The sequence below is a fragment of the Erpetoichthys calabaricus genome, chromosome 2 (genome assembly GCF_900747795.2).
Source record: "Erpetoichthys calabaricus chromosome 2, fErpCal1.3, whole genome shotgun sequence".
Classification (NCBI taxonomy): Eukaryota; Metazoa; Chordata; class Cladistia; order Polypteriformes; family Polypteridae; genus Erpetoichthys; species Erpetoichthys calabaricus.
In genome coordinates, this window is record NC_041395.2 from 223,642,503 (window position 1) to 223,664,646 (window position 22,144).

The 22,144-nt window shown below is 37.5% G+C and overlaps 1 protein-coding gene across 3 annotated transcripts in view; it reads left to right on the plus strand.

Annotated features, from left to right (window-relative positions):
• cdh23 (cadherin-related 23) overlaps positions 1 to 22,144 on the plus strand; it is a 1,336,251-nt gene that overhangs the window by 888,037 nt on the left and 426,070 nt on the right. For all 3 annotated transcript variants that reach the window (XM_051923904.1, XM_051923901.1, XM_051923902.1), the window contains exons 14-17: positions 4,584 to 4,648; positions 13,506 to 13,743; positions 16,941 to 17,046; positions 20,927 to 21,054. In XM_051923904.1, coding sequence (XP_051779864.1) covers positions 4,584 to 4,648; positions 13,506 to 13,743; positions 16,941 to 17,046; positions 20,927 to 21,054 — 537 coding nt within the window. The remainder of the gene's footprint in view (positions 1 to 4,583; positions 4,649 to 13,505; positions 13,744 to 16,940; positions 17,047 to 20,926; positions 21,055 to 22,144) is intronic.

Genomic DNA, 22,144 nt, shown 5'->3' on the forward strand with positions numbered 1-22,144 from the left:
GGAGTGTTTTTTACTGGAGTTTGCAATCACAAGGGCTTATGTCTGTTACAAAGATATGAGCCTTTCAAATTTCCCTATGTACTGTATATGTCACCCTGCTGCATAGTATTATCAGCTTTATTGGATTTTGCATCCCTAGAGAGGTGGTCTAGCACACAACATGTGCTTATGATTAAGATGTATTGCAAAGATAATGATTCTGTTGCAGTCACTAAATACATGCTTTGCTTTCTTACGAAATGTTGTCTGCTTCTGTCATTGCCCTAACTTGCTTTATTCCTGTTTGAGATTATGGTGAACTGTTGTCTCTCCTGGTGGCACTGGGCATAAGATGTGAAACATCCATCCATCCATCCATCCATTTTCCAACCCGCTGAATCCAAACACAGGGTCACAGGGGTCTGCTGGAGCCAATCCCAGCCAACACAGGGCACAAGGCAGGAACCAATCCCGGGCAGGGTGCCAACCCACCGCAGAGATGTGAAACAACCATGAACAATCATTGGGCACATCATGCATGTCACCAACACTCACTCATGGGCCAATTTACAGTTATGTCTTCAAGATGTTTGAGGAAGTCCAAATATCCAGAGGAAGATCCATGCAGACAAGGGAAGAACATTCAAATTCCACAGATACACTGACCAGGACAGTATTCAAACCTAGCGCTTTGGAGCTGCCAGGCAAGGACACTAACCATTCCACCACCCTTCCATCCATCTATTCAGTGTCCACCATACAGTTTAAATGAGTCCAAAGACAGAAGAGATAACTGCAAGCAGAATCCAAATGGAGGTGCTGCTCAGCTTAAGGAAGAATGAGCACTCAGCATTATAAGAATAGCTGTTTTAACGTGGGGAAAGCCGTCAGTTTTTTTCTGTAGTTTAAAACAGAAGTATATACATTGTCATTAATCGTTCCTTCCTTGTGCCCAGTGCCTGCTGGGATTGGCACCAGCTGTCCCTCCTTTTTGGAAGATGGATGGATATTCTTATGCCCTGCCTTGACGGAAGCCCAGATCTCATAAAGTGTGTTGTTAAGGTTTAGGGTTTGTACTGTGTGTGTATGGCAAGAGAAGAGACAAGCAATGTGCTAATGAGACAAAGCAGATCATAGTATAATTACATTGTTTTCTGCAAAAAGTGCACATTATTTAAAATTATTTTACTTTTCAAAATAGCCCACATTACTTACATTTTCAAGATACTCAAAGAAATAAATTGGGCAGTATTGGCTGCCAAAATCTTTTAAGTAGTTCAAATAAGTCCAAAAAAACTTTGCAAAGAAAGTTTATTTCTTTTTTGAAAATGAAGTTTATTGCCTTGAAAAAATATTCAGTCCCCAAAAATACTTTTACATTTTATTGACTAAACTTACAATTTATTCCCAACTAAAAACTGTGTGACTTTGTTCAGGTCTTGGGTGGAATGAATACTCACAAAATGTTGACATTTCAGTTTGTGGAATAAAATTTGCTAATGAATAATAATTGCCTTTCTTTTCTTGGCAATACAAATAAAAATAGCAATTCCTAGTCGAACTCATCAGAATCCCAGGTTGTGACAGTCATTTATGTGAAACAACAGTTTCACAGGGGACTGAAAAATATTTCAGGGTACTATATGTCACATGCATGTAAGAAGTAAGCATGCTGTCTGAACGTCAATGGAGAAAGTAGAGAAAAATAATTTTTGTGCTGACTGACAATAAATTAGGGAAAGACCCAGTTGGACTTTGTGCTGAGTGGCAAACTGCTGAAAAACATTTTGGTCACAAAGTGGACATGTCTAGGAGATTTTGTCAAAGATCACTGCAAGATTATACTCAAAGTATTTGAAGGTGAGTGATCAAAAAATGAGTCAAAAAAAGGCAGTTTTCATTACTGAGTATGCTACCTTTGTAAGAGTTGACAAACTGCATGGACCCTGGGCATATTGCTAGGAATTAGGAGAAAGGACACTGTAATGGAAGAAGCACAGAAATGTGAAAAGGTTTAAGGGTCTAAGATAAACAAAAGCTGTTTAATGATGTTGAAAGATAAGAGAAAAGAAAACAGTCATTGCCTTCAAGAGTGTGTGTGCTTCTGTCACACTCACTGGTCGAAATAGACTATTCAAACCTATGTTTGGGGGACTGAAAGTGGTGGAAATACCAGGATGCTCAACAGGTATTCATCAGGGTCATCACAACTGTAAAGGTAGGACAGGAAACAGCTATTTTCTGCACACCCCCCGAGTTTCTGCCTCAATTATTACCTTCAAACCAGTCCCTGTAAGGCTCGTAACATGTTCATGCAATTTACAGCATAAAGACTAAAAACTGAAATCTCGGCAAACTCAAAAACTGCAGTTGAATAGCAAGACTGTATGTCGGCTATGCTTAAGATTCATTGACCACCGTGTACTTTAAGTAGCTTGTCAGGCTGTCTGATACGTACCCAGTCAGTCACAGTCAGTTGTGTGTAGGTCATGTCATAATGAATGGTATAGTTGTGAAATAATCAAGCATTGTGTTGAAAAATACAAAAAAATGTATTAATTCATCCTTACAGTAAATGGAAGAGCTTACAGAAGAATCAAAGTTTTAGCACTAATAGAAGAGATGAAAGGAGCTCTCTGTTACAAATTATTCCATTTTGTTTTTCTTTTGTGGATTTTACCAGGGTAACTTTCAACTATAGACTAATTCTGCAGTAGATTTATAGATATTTTCTGAAGCACGGACAACAAGAGTAGTATTTATTGACTAGAAGATGAAACTGCTAAACAAAATCTAATATTGGACATCTTTCTGTAGCACTCAATATTAATTACATTTGCAACTACAACATGTACTGGGTGTGAATAAGCATCATTATACAGTGGGGAGTCCATCGCCTGGAACCAGAGTGTGATCCTAGGCAAAAATCACATTTCTCTCCATTTTCAGAACATTACTAAACTGAAACAAAATAAAGATTTCTTACAATATTCAATTAAAACTCTGCAGTGTGTCCCATCAGTAGGAACTGAGTAGCTCACTGTTTGTCCTGTGGGAAGAGCAATAATAGCCGTTTATCTTTAAGGATTCACAGAAGGTGCAGTGTTGTTAGGACGCATGATTTAAATCAACTAGAATGTCAAAAACCAAATCATAGATGGCTCTACCTATGAATATCTTTTAGAATCAGTATCATTGGAAAATTACCATCCCACTCAAGTATAATATGATAAATAGGTCAGTATGGCTACATCGTGGCATGTGTCATCTAGGTATGATGGTCCAAAGGTGTGTATATCTAAAGGCAGTTTCATGTTACTTTTACTATTTAAACAGATATTGTTAACACTTTCATAAATGAGTAGCTTAATCTTCAAATAGAACAGAGATAAACAGAAGGAAAGAGTTTTGAGTACTTCTTGAAGTAGATAGCATACAATGGCAGTAATCACAAGTTATAGTTTTTAGCTTTTTTTTTTAATAACTAATCATTCAAAGTGTTGGTTTTCTGACTGTATATAGAAATAGTTGTTTTTAACATAGCATTCACAAACTCATCCCTACTGCCTCACAGTAAGGAAACCAGGGGTCACATCCCGGCTTCCCCATGCGTGAAGTTTGCATGTTCTCCCATATCTTTGTGGGTTTTCTGGTTGCTCCGGTTTCCTTCCACAATCCAAACACATGCAGGTTAGGTGAATTGGCAACGCTAAATTGGCCGTAGTGTGTATTTGGTGTGTGGGTGTGTGTGTAAGTTCACGCTACGATGGACTATCCCCCTGTCAGGGGTTTGTGCATGCCTTATGTCCTATGCAAGCTGGGTCAGGCTCCAGTCTCCCCACGACTCTGATCTGGATTAAGCAAGTTAGAAAATGACTTGACATGACATGACATGACATGATATTCACAAATTTGTTTTGGTGAGATGGAGTCTTTCCTTGCAAGGTCAAAATCAGCCCTGGATTTAGCTCAGTTCTATCACAGGGCTTACTATACTCACATGCCCAGTCTCACACCCGCAAAGGGTCAATTTAGATTCAATAATCAGCATAAGACACACGTCTCCCATGATATGGGAAGACCAAAGGAAACTACTTTTTGCTGTAGGTGGTGAGGCAGGCTAAAATATTTTAGTTAAATGCTGCTTTCCAGCTAGGAAACTTCATACCAGCTAGAAAGGAACGTTCTACACATGCCAAATAAATGAGGATACAGGATGAGAAAAGCTTGTAATTGCAGCATAGAAAATTGCAAAGCAGTAGAGCAAAAACAATAAAATATGTGCCATGCACAGACCGGATTTTCTGACTGCCTGAACGAAGTCCATTAGTCACTCTCACACAAGTATTGAATCTTGTCACTTGGCTGAAGTGTCCTTATCTCTCAGTCAGATTCCTGATCTGACCTCTTCTCTTCTGCAGGTTTTTAAGACTATGTTAGTTGAGAAATTTGTAACCAAATTAAATTCATTAGATGTCCCAGATTATTTATTTATTTATTTATGTTCTCTAGCATTCTGTCAATGCTCATGAAGGACTGAAGTCCTAAATGGTGAAAGAAACTCTTCCTAAATGTAAACGTTTTACTTCTTATTTTTTCTGCAGGCTACAGACAATGATTTTGGCTCCTTTGGGACGGTCATGTACTTTTTCAGTGATGAGCCCGAAAAGTGAGTTCTCATTGGCTTTGTTATTTTAATTCTGTTTCTTGTAGGAATACTTTTCCTGACATTTTAAATTAATGCATTCTTATGCTAGCAGGCAACAGAAAGCATGCACAAGCCAAAATGAAAAGGTTTAATAATTGTCAGTGTGATCTGTTTACTCATTATCATGTTGTTAGCTAAATTATACAATTATTGAAATACAAATAAATAAAGCAATTCTTACAATTCTACAATAACACACCCAGTGCACAAAATCAAAGCCAGATTGGACACCTTCCCTTTTATCATCACAGATCAGTTTAAATACCTAGAGGTAAACATCACAAGTAAACACACAGCTCTTTATCAACAAATTTTTTCTGTCTATATGGAAAAAATTAAGCAAGACTTGCATAGATGGTCAACCCTCCATCTCACCTTAGCTGGGAGAATTAACATTGTCAAGATGAATATCCTCCCTAAGCTTCTTTTTTTATTTCAAAACATTCCAGTACACATCAATAAATCATTTTCTAAGAAATTAGATTCAATCATAGTCTCATGTATTTGGAATTCAAAACATCCACGTAACCAAAGGGCAACAATACAAAGACCTAAGCAGAAGGTGCCATGGCTCTACCTAAATTTCAATATTATTACTGGGCGGCAAATATACAAGCTATAAAAACCAGAACATTAACACAAAAAGATGAACATACACAGGCCTGGTCCGCAATAGAAATAAAATCCTGCAGCACTTCTTTATATTCCTTGATTTGTACCCCAATAAGTACAAGTCATTGTCAGTATACTAACAACCCAATTGTGTTTCACTCACTCATAAAATGGAACCAATGTAGGAAGCATTTTCAGATAGAGAAGCTTTTATCTGTGGCACCTCTGCACAAGAACCACCTTTTTCCACTCTCTCAAATGTACGCAGTTCTTAATGCCTAGAAAACATTCAGGATTAAATCACTTAGAGATCTGTACATAGACAACGTCTTTGCATCCTACGAACAATTACACTTCAAATTTAACTTTCCAGTAACACATTTCTTTCACTACCTTCAAATTAGAAACTTTCTTAAACAAAACCTGCCCAATTTTCCTCACTTCCCACCTACCTCTATTCTGGAAAAAAATATTGATCAGTCTTGAGGACTCAGCCAGCATTTCTGTAAAATATAAAACCATTTTACAGTCCCTCCCTTTCAAAGATCCCAGAGTACAGTGGGAAAAGGATCTCTCACTCAACATCTCAGAAAAGGAGTGGAAAGTAGCAATGCAGAGAATTCACTCAAGCTCCATATGCGCAAAGCATACAATTATTCAACTCAAAATTATGTATCGAGCCCATCTGTCTCATTTAAAATTGTCCAAAATGTTTCCAGGGCAAGATCCAACCTGTGAACGCTGCAATCAAGTTCCAGCCTCATTGGGCCACATGTTTTGGGCCTGCACCAAATTAACATCATTCTGGACCAAAATCTTTAAATGCCTTTCAGACAGCCTTGGTGTCACAATCCCTCCTAACCCATTAACAGCTGTGTTTGGTGTACTTCCAGATGGGCTTAAAGTGGAGAAGGACAAACAAACTGTGATTGCCTTTACTTCACTATTGGCATGTAGACTTATCTTGCTCAACTGGAAGAATCCTAACTCACCTATTTTAAGTCAGTGGATAACTGATGTTATATACTATTTGAAACTGGAAAAAATCTAATTCTCACTTAAAGGATCTGTACAAAACTTTTTCAAAACCTGGCAGGATCTAATCGATAACATTTGAGAATAAGCTTTTAAATTGAGGAAGCAGATTCTTGCCTCTCTTTTTTATTCTATTTATTCTATTGAACTGGTGTTTTGTGGCTGATTTGTTTATTCGTGGCTCTTCATGATCACCTCTCTTAATAGCAGTCTTGTTTGCCATGACTCAGCCAGGTTCACTTTCATGTTTTGTATCTCTTTTGTTCACTTTTGATTCTATTATTTAGATTAAATATGTATATCATTCTTTATTTTTGGTTTTGTCTATGTACATCAGTTGCCTTTGCTATGTTCCATGTGTTTTGTGGGTGGTTCCCCAAGAGGTAGGGCCAGGAACTGCCATCTCCCCTATAAAACTGTATCCTAAAGGTTTAATTTCCCTAATGACAGGAAAAGACATTTATACTTTAAACACTGTTGTATATAGTGTGTGTATATATATATATATATATATATATATATTGTGGCCCACCCAGCCTGGCACCGCTGCCTCAACCTGACACAGGCAAGCGTGGGAAACAAGTTCAAGGCACACACGTTTTATTTTTTTCTTTTTACCTCGTGGGAAGCTCTTTCCCCATTTCCCATAAGCCCAGCTCTGTCTAAAGCACGAACACAAACACTTCTCTTCTCTCCCTTTTCTTCACCTCCACTCCTCCAGTCAAGCTTCAATCTGGCTTCCTGAGTAGTGCCTGCTGGCTCCTTTTATACTGCACCCGGAAGTGCTCCAGGTGCTTGATGACCTAGTTTCTGGCAGAACTTCTGGGTGTGGCGGAAGAACTGCCCAAAAGGGCTCAGCAGATCCTGCTGCAGCAACCCCTGGTGGCACCTGCAGATAGCAACTGGGCTGCACTAAACTATAACTACCATGAAGCACTCCGGGAGTCAGAGGCACCGCTCTGGCCACGCTTGCTCCCCTGGTCTTTCCAGTGTGGAGGCATCTCGGCCGCACTCTACTATATATATATATATATATATATATATATATATATATATATATATATATATATATATATATATATATATAGTAACACCAGTAGGGGGCGTGCCAGCCACTCATCCCGACACAGACAGATGCAGGAAGCACACTTATAAAAGCACACGTGATTTATTTTGAGTTTCTTCACTCGTGGGTAATGTCTTCCCCATTCCCATGAGCACACAGCACAGTCCCAAGCACAAATACAGCATACTTGAACGCAAATATTCTCCTTTCTCACTCTTTTCTTTTCTCCTTCACTCCTCCTCAGTTAGCTTCACCCTCCACCACCCGACTCTGGCTCCTTTTATACGTTACCCAGAAGTGCTGTAGGTGCTTGATGACCTACTTGAGGCAGCACTTCCGGGTGTGATGAAAGAATCGCCCATACGGGCTCAGGAGCAGCTGCAGCACCCCCACCCCCACCCACACTCCCCTCCCCCAATACCGTTTGTTCCAGCTTGGAGGCATCCCGGCCGTGAAAAGACCCCAGCCATCCACAACAATGCTAAGCATGCTTTTTGTTTCAATGGTATCTTAGTCTTGCTTAGTCAGTTTCATCTGACATAAATTATCATAGGTGCATTATTTAAAATGTTTAAAGATAAGTAGACCTGATAACAAAAATGAACATTGCTAATTAAATTACATTTGTTGTCAGGATTAAAATGGTAATCATTACTCATCCTACATTTAACCTTCAGCCTTCATATTGTTAAAGTTTGACAAAGTTATCTGGAGCTATAAGTTAAATAAAAAAACATTCCTTTTGAAGCAATAGCTGTTATATTTTTTACTGATTTGGGTTTTAATAATAAACTGTTTATCCCCTAGTTACATTTGCTGGCAAAATAGGAGTCTTCATAATATGACAAACAAAATGAAGTGCTCTGCTGCCCCCTTGTGCTGGGATGACAGATATCCTGTATTGCTAAATATATATGCTAGAAATGTTGCTACCTTTACTGTATTTTAGATGACAGTCAAATAAATTCCTATGGTTATTTGAATTCTGCTTTAAGGTTTTACAATTTTACAGTAATTTGTACCCTTATTCATTCATTTTACCTCAAGAAATCATGTTTAAATTGATGTGTTTTCATTTTTTACTACTTTTTATTTATGAAATCTAACATCATAATAAAGCATAACACATGTCCAATATTAAGTTTCAAAGACACTCTATGAAAATTAGCATTCAATCCCCAACCAATAAAGAGAGATATACAATTATACAGTCCCATCTAAAATGCTTCTTTATAGGCTCAAATCCAAAATAAGATAAAAGGGTTCAGCTCACGCCTGGCATGCCTACTTTAGAATTAAATTAATGAGTTCTTGCCGAGATCTTCTTAACATATTCTCTTATACATTTCAGTTTGACATAATTTTAGCCACCACTTTTCAACTCAGTTACAGAAAGTGGATTAGAATTCTTCCAGTTAAGCAAAATAAGTCTTTGCATAATTAGAGTGGTACACAGTAATGCAAGCAGTTTTTCAAAGTATGCTTTTACCCTTTTGCTATAAAACTTTCTGTTAATGTGTTTGTAACTCAACCTTGTGAGGCAGATGCTTGATGACATTGCTCACTTGCTTTCTTATATCATCAAACAATAATCCCACCAAAAATATCACCACATGTTAGGGAAGAGCTATTTATTAGTGAATACTTTGCATTTCACTACAAATATAAGGTAGAGCAAAGAATTTCAATAAAGGTGATTATTCATTAAAAACAGAAGAAACACTAATAAAAGATAATGTCTGGGTAGATCCGAGTGCATTGGTTTAATAAGCTACTTACTTGGATTTTCAAAAATTGGTGCAGATAAGATAAACAAAAATTATAATGAGAAGTCTTTGTCAAAAAGACAAAGTCAGCAATGAACTCAATTTTAATGAAGCAGCAGAAGGTAACAGATCTGTTGCAGGAAAAAAGTAAGCAGGAAGAATAGGAGGTTCATGTTTAGGATAGAAGGAGAATCAGAACCTGACAGTGTCTAATGTGGTACACAGGAAAATGGCCGCTGTTAAATTAAATCTTAAAAGTTTCTGTAAGAAAAGAGTGGACCCTTATATATATCGTTATTCCCAGTTTTGGATTCTTTAGTTTATCTTCTCTGTTCTTCAAACATAGGGAAATGGTAATGATTTGGGTGATGGAAGAGGTAAACAGTAGTGATGAGCTGCATAAATGTTTTGATTGATTGAGGCAAGGTGGTGTACTGTGAAAAGGCTAAAGAATGTTGTCAGTGTGTCAGGGCAGACATTAAAGTTAAACATGAAGAAGGCAGTGTCAATCTGAGCTTGCAAACAAGATAGAAATTATCAAAACATCAAAGTGGGGCATAAGGATGAGGTAGAAGAGCAGTTTTATTAGTTAGGTTCGCTTATTTTGTGAACACCAAAGATTCTGCAATAAATTTATATCTGGAATCACATCAACCATGAGTTCATTCAGCAATGGAAGGCAGCTATATGCATGAACAGTGATCTCAAGAAGTCTTTGAAAAGCTCCCTGAAGCGTAGAATAAATTTTTGTGATCATAGACATTGAGGAAGAAGAAAATGAAAGTTCAAGAAATGTGGGCGTCATGAGAGATCATTGCAGGATTCTACTGAGAAGACCATGAGACCTACAAGTAACTCTTTGATAACGTAACTAGATATTGAAGGCCATTGAAAACCATTCTAATGTTAACGAAGGAACTGCTTGATGGACGCCTGAATTGTAAAGCTCAATAGACCAATCAAGAAAAAATACTAAACATTAACAGATAGAAAGTTCTCTCTGGAAGAAGAGATGTTCAAATATTAGATAACATAAACTTGCCATGGGCAGAATTCTAGCAGTAATGACTACGCATCATTAGCAAAAGTCACTGTGTCCTGTTCGCAGTTCACATTCTCTCTTGAATGTCCCCTTCACTTCAAGTGCCACACTGTGTCATGCTTAAAATATGTCCAAATTAGACTCCAATTGTAGCTATAGTGATTCACCTATTTATCCATTTTTAAATGTACGTTATCCATTACAGAGCCACCCTAGTCTAAACTTGCCCTGGTAGCTTCTATCCCTTGGAGAAACACTGCTATCTTACACACTCATTCACATTGGCAGCTATTCACTACACACAATATTTTAAATCTATAAATTACAAAAAAGCTTTAAATCAAATTTGCCAGAACATTTTGTTCTTTGGGGTTCCATTAATATTGTCATGTGTTAACGTCTTCATTTGTACTGAGCATAGAATATCACTTACTGCATTGTGTTAGCATTTTGGTTTTATTAATACATAAAGTAAACTTATTTTTCCTCTATCTTAACTTTGTTCAGACCTTATACGTTATGCACAATTGTGTGTACATCCTAGATTTACCTGTACTTCCTGCACATATTTACAGCCATTTATTATATTCTTACCCTTTTAAGTGACATACTGTAGGTGTAGGCCTTTTTCTCTCTTTTAGCAAGCCTAATATCTTTCAGTCACATAGGACACCTACGTTTGCGACAGTTCAGGGTACCCTTACTGCCGATCCTCAATGGCAAAGAGCATAACGTTCATGAATACAGATGTGTACGTCCAAACAAAGATACAGAGATGTCACTTCTTATTTTCTCCTGAACAAATAGCAGCTGTTTAGCCTTTTGCTTTTCTATATCCTGCTTCTTACCTGATCCACGATATTGTAATATGAAAGGGTAAAAATCAATAGCAATCTAATTTGAAGCGAGAGGCTGTCAAAGCTGTCCTTGTTGACAAGTGAATGGTGTGTCAGATTGATATTGACTAGGATAATATGAGTGGAAAAGCGGGTTTGAAGTAATTCACATCAGAGCTTCATTGTGTAATGATGGAGGGAGAGGCAGAGTTTGATTTAAAGAGCCATGTATTTTCTTCACTTGCCTCATTCTTTTTAAATGTGAACAGATCCCAAATGGGGTAATTTGGACCATAGAGAGACAAGCAACACTTGACTTGAATAATTGCAATACTTTGCAGAAGAAATTACAATAACTGCAAGAATGTTGTAACCTGTTAAGGTAGACCTTTTAACATGAAGAAAATGTTTATTAGGTTGTACTGAGAAAACCCGCCTCAAGACACTCCTGCGATAGAAACTGGACAACCAACATGGCATACGAGGAGGTACCCAAACATAACCAGAATTGAAAAAAAAATTGTTTTAATAATTTTTACATACTGAAACTTTAGTCTCCTTAAAAGTTCTCTCCATATGAATGAATGCACGTGTCCCACTGGTGGAAACATTTTTGGAATTGCTGAAGAGGAACGTTGTCCAAGGCCTGCAGCAATTTTTCTTTGACTTCCTCCACTGGTACAAAAAAGCTTTCCTTTGAGTTTTTTTATCATATGCGGAAACAAGAAAAAGTTGCACAGAGCAAGATCAGGCGAGTAGGGAGGGTTAGGGACAACAGTTATCTTGTTTTTCAACAAAACTGTTGGACACGGAGGGTGGTACAATTTAACGCAGACTCGCTGTTCTTTATGATCACACATCATAAAAATTGCAGAACACATTTAATAAGCACCAAGAAAAACTGACACAGAATGCCATATGAACAATACAGAGCAATGCCACTTGGCAGACTGCCACAGAATACTGTAAGTATGCTACACCTAGAGGCGAAAGTTGCAACTAAGTCTAGACTGCTTGCCAGGTACAGATTAGGTTATTTTTAGGTACTCCTTCGTATACTGTATTAGAAACTGCACAACAAATATGGCATACCAGTAATGGCGAACTGCATGATAACGTGCAGTGAATACACTTGACTTGAGCATTCCTAGGTTTCATATTCTTTCTCTGTCTCTGTTTAGCATTCGTTTGCTCAGAGGTTGATGCGCTTGCTGCTTCCTGAGCAGCTCTTTTTTTCTCCCCCCTAGTGGCCCACTTCTTCTCTTCTTTCGTCGGCATCTTTTCGCGTTAAAACTGATTAAGTCAGTGTTTGTTTTGCAATTAATTAGTATGTTTTCTTTAATTTTTCACTTAAGCTGCCTCAAGAATGACTTAAGATATGAAGAGGTAGGCGAAGGTGTTAGGGATGAGAACAGCACCCATAAGCATGCGCTGCAAGGCCACTCTGCTGGCCGCTGCCAAGAGTTGATTTTACAATAAAATAAAATAGAAATAAAAAGAGGAATAATCTTGGAGGTCAGTCATCACCCCAAAAGCAGATAGTAGATGTCACATAGTATATGTGTACTAAATTTCAGGTCAATAGGTCAAACGGTTGATCTAATACAGGTGATTTAAAATCCTGGACAGACTAACGCAGCGTTTCTCAACCTTTAAGTATTTGTGACCCGAGTTTTCATAAGTTTTAATCGTTCCCCCCTAATGTTTTTTTGAAACCCTAATAAAATTTATTCCTATATTTTTTGCTGCCAATACACCGCTACAAGTTTAAAATTTTCCTATGAATAGCGAAATTACGCCAAATATGACAACATTCACAGCCCCTTTTTTGTTACTTCCAGCCAGAAGACATTGGTAAAAAAGCAGCTTCGAGATCAGCATTCGCAGACACAGCACTTAGTGTGCACTGTGCTTGTACCACCCAGCTGCTTCATCCCTTTGCCCAGCCCTCTCTGCCTCAGAGGCAACTCATTTGCCCACTATCCACCAGCCCTGTGTGGCTAGCTGGCAACCACACACCCAGGCCGATAGACTCTAGCAGACATATCCAAAGTGCTCTAACTGCTGTGTCTGCATCATTGCGATTGTGGAGCTGCTTTTATGCCATCTTCTCCATGTAGTCCTGTCCTCCTCAACCAGGTCTTGACCACCTGTGAAGCTTGTCCTTCTCAGGTTCCATTATTTCCGTGGCACATCTACGTGGCTCTCATGGTGCACCACTGTGCCACAACATACTGGTCGCAAAATACTGCTGTAATACTTATTTCTTTGCCTGAAGAAGGGGCCTGAGTTGCCTCGAAAGCTTGCATATTGCAGTCTTTCTAGTTAACCAATAAAAGGTGTCATTTTGCTTAACTTCTCACTACTTTTCCATGGGTTAAAATTTTTGAAGCCTAATACAAATACATTTTTTAAGCTTAGAGTGAATTTGTTGATGTCCAACATGTTTCAATTTCTACAGATTCACCCTGGATAAAGATACTGGGGATGTCATACTCACTGGAAGACTGGACTTTGAATTGACTCAGCGGTACACCATCACTGTAATAGCTCAGGATGGTGGAGGAGAGGAGACAACAGGTCGTCTTCGCATTAACATTCTGGATGTAAATGACAATGCACCCATGTTTCAGAAAGAGGGATATTCAGGTACATTGCGGGAGAATGAGCCATCCACCATCCAGGTGGCACGTGTTCGGGTAAGTGATGTTACTTTCATTGTTATCCACAAGGGATAACAGGTTTACACCATAGTGGCAGACATACTTCATATTTTGAAAGCGGATGTGCATCCTGGTTTTACATTCTTGGTGCTTAATTTCCATGAATTAAAGTATACAGACCTATTTGTGATCAGACACATTCAGAGTCCATTTGGGAAAGTTTACAGGTGTCTGAGTTCTAAAGGAATCGATACCCACAATTTTTTTTTCTTGGTGCTGACAGCATTTACCAGTCAATGTGGTACATTTGCAGAGCTGTGAGGTCATACAGGATTAGAGAATGACACATATTAGTTATCTGACAGCACTGACGATAAGGTGAAACTCCAATAAAGTGTGTCTGGAGACATTTGTAGTTCTTATGCTACTATTTGAATAACAATATAAAATATACATTCAAGTAGTTTTCTCTAATTTTCCTTCATTTCATGTAAGAATGTAACAATAAAACTTTTTCATAGTTGGATTTATAATAGTGAATCAAATGAATTTGGGAATGGGGCACAAATAGCCAGACGTTCAAATTATTTTTTGTATTTACTTATTTGGCTGACACCCTTATCCAAGGCAACTTACAACATTTATGATACAATTAATTACATTTCTTTAGGTTTTCCAATTGGAGCACAGGCAGGTCAAGTGACTTGATCATGGTCACACAGTGTCAGTAGTGGGATTTGAACCCACAACCTCAGCGTCTGAAGTCCAAAGTCTTAACCACCACACCACATTTCCGGCTTTTTAGTGAAGGGATACAGGAGAAAGTAGGGTGAAATGACACCTTTTATTGGTTAACTAAATAGATTACAAATGCAAGCTTTCGAGGCAGTTAAGGCTCCTTCATTGCTTTGCCTGATGAAGGGGAATTTGCTTCCTCGAAATCTTACATTTGTAATCTATTTAGTTAGCCAGTAAAAGGTGTCATTTCACCCTACTTTCTCCTGTATTAGTGAAGGAAAAAGCTGGCAAGTTTCTAGTTGAATACTTTTCAAACTGACACCAACATTTGTTTTGCAGGTAGTTTAACAACACTCTAAAGAGTTTTTTGGGGGTTTTAAAGTTTTTTGGGACATGAAAAAACAAGGAATACTGCTTACTAAAGCCTTTTTTATACACTTCTTTGCTTATTTGTGTTCCTTTCTGCAGATACAAAAAGCATGTAATCCTTACTGCACCAGTAAAATCAATTCTGTCAGTTGCATCTCTGTGGCGGAATACAGAAAGTTTTTTTAAAATGTGACATGCCTCATATTTTTCACCAAAAGACATACCAGAACACACTGTCATGCACATTACTGTATTTTCTTTAGAGGGACACTCAGTATACGAAAATTGTCGCTGCTCACACTTTACCAAGCAACCGCCTTATGACAGATGAGAATATGCACACTTCCAGTGTTTTTTTCTTTAATCACTAGAGATCTTTATTTAAATACTAAATGAGTGGCAAATACATGCATGAAAAATGCACAAAACCGATTAGAAACAGGAACTATATGCCTTTCATCTTCTGTGAATTCAATGAATTTTGCTGAAAGGTAAATGCAATTTATTTCTTGAATTTTTTTGTAGAGTGAAACACTGAGCTTTGCTGCTTATTTAAATTTGTACAAATTTTATTTTACATCTCTACTGACTAGATAAGTATCACAATTTTATCTTACTATTCCATTTGGGAGTTGTTTTTAAAAGGATACTCCACCCAAAAATTATATTTTTAAATGTTGATTACACTGCACTGTTTGTATATTTTCGTAGAAAGATAACACATTTCTTACAGTAACGGGTTTTTAATGAGAAACCACTCTGAACAATAAGACAGTACCACAACGTCCATGTAAAATCTCAAATTACTTCTGTCATAATCCATGTTAGGTATTCAGTTGTAGGTTCACAACATCCCAAACAAATGTATTTTACCTAAAATATTGTAAAAGAAATCCTCTCATGCATGACAGTGGAATGAGTTCCAACAACAAGTTTCTGAATTAAAGGCTTGTCTCTTCCTATTATTCATTGTTTAGATGTCCTGTCCTGTAACAGCTCATTCATTAGCTGTCATTGCTCTTTACGTGATATAAATATTGCAGAATGTGTTATGAGGGAGAGATATTTAATTAGAAATTAAAAGTTAAAAGCAAATGAAAATATTATTAGGTGGAAAGTATGCCTTGTATTTTTGTATATGTGATATGTTTTAACAAGCAGAAGTTCAGTTCACCAGTGCAGTTTCACAAACTGTCATTGAAAAAAAGCTAAGTACTCAAGATGTGGATACTATAAATATAAACGTAATGTCCAACAAATGAGTGGAGAGGCTGGTCTTCAATTCAAAATTTCAGTCCCATTTAAACACGCTTCAAATCATGCTTAAGTAAATTTTCTGAGTTTATTTAACAATATTTTACCTGCCATAATTGTTTTTGTGGATGTTGTTAGCATGTGGATTATGTAACAAAAGATTTATTTCATTGTTTTGTGCTGTTCAATGTGAGTCTCCGTTAAAGTCCATTGTAATAGGAATTTTGTTATCTCCTCTCTCCATAAAAGTCATGAGATTAATGATTTTTCTCATCCATCTCTGCAAGAAATTCTGGGTAAATAACACATAAAAATGTTATTTTTTAACTGAGTGCTAAACTATCAAGAATATGCGTGACTTTTAGTTTTAAGATCTCATGGAATTCGCTAATACGTCTTTCTAAGTAAAATGAATTTAGGTCAGACCTTCGCAACTGCCCAATAAATAAAGAAGATTTAGGAAAGAAAAAGCTAATCAGCAGTTTGCCTTATTTTTATATTTTTCCTTGCCTTTGGGGTTGCTTTTCTGAGAGCTGAATGGTTCACTTAGTTCATTCTATTAAATAAAGGTAACCTTAAACACACTCATTATTTATATGAACTTTATGAATACCATTAAGCGACTGCAAATGCCGTGTTGTCAGCACATTCCGTTGAAGCTTGGCAAGTACACAGATGATGTGTGCCTCACAGACTCATTTTTCTTTCCCATTACCTGCCATCTTTACTGTTTTCTATTTGTTTATGACCTTCCCCGTCAAGAGTGTGATATCAATATGTTTTTAAATGCTTGCTTTTATACCTGTATTGAGATAATAAAGCACCTTTTTGTAAAGATTCTTATTTGCTTTCTTTATTTACTTTTAATCCAGGCCACCGATGAAGACTCTCCACCCAACAACCAAATTACCTACTCAATCGCCTCAGCCACAGCGTTCCAGAGTTTCTTTGAAATTTCTCTTGTTGAAGGCTATGGAGGTGAGGGTTAAGCGTACAGTCTCATAGCCTGTGAGCTACTCTTTCTTTATCTGATAGTTGACAAGACTGTGTTTTTGTATTAAAATGAAGTATTATTATTGAGTTTGAGCACAGTTACAAGTGAGAGTGTTTGTAAATAAAAGCAAATTCCGCAGTAAAAATCACAATAATTTTTGGTGAATAAAATCTTGCCTGGATGGTGCAATGAAAAGTATAGCTTCAAGGAACTCTGTCCAAATCCTAAATCTGTCATTGAGTGCTGTGGCTTCGCACATTGCTTTGTTGGTTGTATGTTAAGCTAGACTAGCTAGTTAGAGTTGAAGGAGTATGCCCTGCCATTGACTAGTATGACTGGTATGTTGCATCTGTTGAATCTGTTGAAGGTTTTAAAGACGAAAAAGTAATTTGTCTTTTACTTCTCAATATGAAAGTACCATCTGTCTTTGTTATTATTATTATTATCATTGTTTTCTCCTTCCATACATGCACTATATTGCCAAAAGTATATGTGCACCCCTCCAAATCATTGAGATCAGGTGTTTCAGTTTGTTTGGTAGACTCTGATTTGATTCTACTTTCCCCCTTTGTATTCTTTATTGTGTAGACTTTATCAGAATGCCTCAAATCCCACAGGCTTATCACTGTTATAAGGTATTGTACTTTATAACTTCTCCCCACCTTCCGTTCTACATCTATATCCTCAGTCAATTACAATGAGTAAAAGGACAAGTTGGAGTTAAGTTACACATGTTAATAAGGTATTATTGCTAATATTCATAAAATAATAATAATGAAGCAAAGTACATGTGAATATTGGCAAACATACTGCCTGATAAATGCTAGATGTGTAGATTCAGGCAGCACACTTGTAGTTACTTAAGTGCCTCTAGTCAAGTCATCATTTCTAGTCAGCTTTCTTCAGGACAGGCTATCTCAATAAGGCTGCTGAGGTGTGCTCATCATTGTGGTTGTCTCTTCATGGCCATGGTATGAGAAAGAGAGAGGAAGGGGTAAATTTATGATTTGTTGTTGTATCGGAGAACTTTCCTTTAAATAATAGTTGAGATGATCACTACAATGGCACCAATGGACATCCTATATTACAACTGATCTGGTGGAGCCTACCTTGCGAATAACTTAGTTCTCTATGACAAGTCTGAAAAATTACTGGAGAGCCGGAATTTATGGAGGCTAAAATAATTCTCTGAGGCTAGGGATCTGCCCTGGCAATCAGAAAGGTTGCCGGTTCGAATCCCTTAAATGCCAATAGGGACTCTGCTCTGTTGGGCCCTTGAGCAAGACCCTTAGCCTGCAATTGCTGAGTGCTTTGAGTAGTGAGAAAAGTGCTATATAAATGCAAAGAATTATTATTATTATTATTATTAATTTGCCTCACACGTTTACACCATTCAACACAAAGAGAACAGTATAGCCCATCAAACACCCTATTTTTTGTATATACTGAATAAAAAGGTTTTAAAATATCTAGATTGGAGGACTCGGACATCCATCCATTATCCAACCCGCTATATCCTAACTACAGGGTCACGGGGGTCTGCTGGAGCCAATCCCAGCCAACACAGGACACAAGGCAGGAAACAAACCCTGGGCAGGGCACGCGGGCGCTCAAACACACACACACACAAACACACACACCAAGCACCCACATGGGGCAATTCAGAATCGCCAATGCACCTAACCTGCATGTCTTTGGATTGTGGGAGGAAACCGGAGTACCTGGAATAAAACCCAAGCAGACATGGGGAGAACATGCAAACTCCACGCAGGGAGGACCCAGGAAGCAAACCCAGGTCTCCTAACTGCAAGGCAGCAGCGCTACCCACTGTGCCACCGTGCCGCCCAGGACTCAGACAGCATTTCTGTAATATATAAAACTATTTTTCAGTCCCTCCCTTTCAAAGATCCAAAAGAAAAATGGGAAAAGGATCTCTTACTCAATATTTCAGAAACGGAGTGGAAAGTAGCAATGCACAGAATTAACTCGTGCTCCATATGCACAAAGCATAGAATTATTCAACTTAAAATTATATATCAAGTGCATCTCTCTTGTTTAAAATTGTCCAAAATATTTCCAGGGCAAGATCCAACCTGCAAACGCTGCAATCAAGCTCCGGTCTCACTGGGTCACATGTTTTGGGCTTCACCAAATTAACATCATTCTGGACCAAAATCTTTAAATGCCTTTCAGACAGCCTTGGTGTCACAATCGCTCCTAACCCATTAACAGATGTATTTGGTGTACTTCTAGATCAGCCTGAAGTGGAGAAGGACAAACAAACTGTAATTGCCTTTACTGCACTATTGGCACATAGACTTATCTTGCTCAATTGGAAGAATCCTAACTCTCCTATTCTAAGTCAGTGGGTAACTGATGTTATATACTATTTGAAACTAGAAAAAATCAAATTAGCACTTACAAACCTTTTTTCAAAACCTGGCAGGATCTAATCAATAACATTTTAGAATAAGCATTTAAATTGAGGAAGCAGGTTCTCTCCCCTCTTTTACTCCATTTATCTTTATTCATTTATTATTTTATCTATTCATTTGTCTTTACTAGCATAAAGTTTTAGACTGCTGGCCTAGCTCTCCTTCTCAGGGGTGGGGGTTGATTTGCTTCAAACCTTTTTCCTTTTTTTCTTTTTGTAAAACTTCAGTTATGTGTATGTAGTATTATTTGATTTTAATAAATTCAATAAAATTTAAATAAAATAAATAAATAAAATATCTAGATTGACTAAAAGTATTTGACCATTAAATAGGAATTTAGATAGATAGATAGATAGATAGATAGATAGATAGATAGATAGATAGATAGATAGATAGATAGATAGATAGATAGATAGATAGATAGATAGATAGATAGATACTTTATTAATCCCAGGGGGAAATTCACAAAATGTATAAATTTATGTATAAATAGTACAGTTAATAACAGAAAAAATTCAGCGTCATATGATTGCATTCTCTCCATGGTGAATGTACTGGCGCATGAAGTCTTGGATTCACAGAAAGTCAGAAATCTCTTTATTATGCTGTTTTATTCTGCTTTTCAGCAAATATTGCGTAAAGCAAAAGCCAGCACTACTAATACACTTTAATGATGTATCAGAAAATTCAATCCCCCCCACCGTCTTCATGAGAGTTCCTTCAGTATCATTAATGGCTGTATTAGCCGTGTTTTCTGGATGAACCACTAACAAATGAGAGCTTTATAGTTTAGAGCCAACAATGTTAAATGTGGCTCATCTGTCTGGTATTGAACATGAATTGCTAATTGGGTTTGATTAAGTGGTCATTGCCTTAGCTTGCACTTACAAAACCAAAGCACATCTCTAACAGATTAACAGCCATGCACTGATTTGGAGATTGCTGCTGAATGAACAATCATGAGTCTATTATTTATGGTATACAATAGATTTCTCATAAACTTTGACAAGCTACCCTGTGTTAGGTTTGATTAAAATATTTCATTTGTAGCTGACACTAAACATCTTTGTGAACATTTCCGAGTAATTTATATTTCACCATATGTGGTACATTACACAATAAGTGGACCAGAGAAAAAGTCTGACCTTCCAGATTTATATATTTGTAATATGTTGTAGTTTAATATAAACTGATTATTAAGGCCATAAAAAGAAGGTAGCATGGTATGTCATTAAAAAAGTGAATGTTTCATTGCAGCAAAACTTTTTATGTTTGAAAAAGTGAAGATGTTTTGTGAAAGTAACAGCTTCCTGACTGTCATTATACAGCCATCTGTGATTACATGAATTATGACTTTGGTCAGTGCCTGTGGACTGTCTGATGTGACTGTTAACGGTCTCTTTATCTCTGCTTCTCTTACTGTTAATAGTGATAAGTGTGACTCGTCCACTGGATTATGAACTCATTCCAAGCCGAATGATACGCCTTACTGTTGTCGCCAAGGATGGTGGCAGTCCTTTCCTGAACAGCAGCGTCCCCGTCATCATTGATATCATTGTAAGTTCAGGCCTCATTTCTTTAAGTGTGCTTAACTTGAATGTCTTTTTTGGTAAATCATATTGGTTGGATATTTTGATACAGCCAGGAAATATTGTGAGTGTATATATGTATATAAATAGGAGAGCCCTTCAGTGTTTGAGTCTAACTTGCCCCAAATGCTGCAGGGTTAATGCGATAATAGTAAAGAGCTCTGTCATGGCATCTCTGTCCATCTTGAAACATGTCACTGTCATGAATGGGACCCCAACCTTAGTCTCTGCATTTGTTCCTGGAATTTCTGGATTAAGATTGAGAAACTGGGCACTCAGGAATATAATATAATATAATATGTATGCAAATTTGTAGCTAGAAATCCACAAAGGGAAAAAATGAATCACGTATCTTAAAATAGTGTTTTATTCCTAAGATTTTTGGTCGGCCAGTTGGCAAACATCCAGTCGGAAGGTAGTGTATTAGTTAACCATCCAAATAAACAGATTGTGCTTCAGGCCTATGAATATATAAATATTGTGAGCTGGCCAAGCAGAGATCCAAACAGAACCCAAACAAACAAAGAATATTTTGGACACCCGCTGGGTTGTCCCATTTAATTCTCTGCTGTTCTTCTATAGACTTAAACTAGTGTCTTCTGGCAATAGCAAACATAACCCCTGCAGGGTACAAAACAGAAAAAAAAGCTTTTAGCTTTAGCCGTTGAAACAAATAGAGGTCTCCAGTAGAGGTGTGACTCGTCAGGAACTGATCTCAAAAGATGACTCAGTGGAGACAGCTGGGCTTTTTATACCTGGAGGAATGGAAGAGGCAGTTTTAGTTTCACTCATTGGGAGGCAGACTTGCACCCTAAACCACACAGTCACAGGTTCAAAGATAGATATTTTTATTAAACAAAATTCCTTTAACAGGTTTTTATCACCTGGTAAATCAGTCCCAATTCCATTTCTTTCCTATTCCGCCTCCACTTTCCTCCAAGTAAGCCTTGTCAATCTCCTCCCGACTCTGACTCCCAGATGAGGAAAGTGGCTGCTTTTCACCCTGAGCCCTGGAGTACTTCCAACAACAGGATTGCCACCAGGTCCAGTGGAACCAC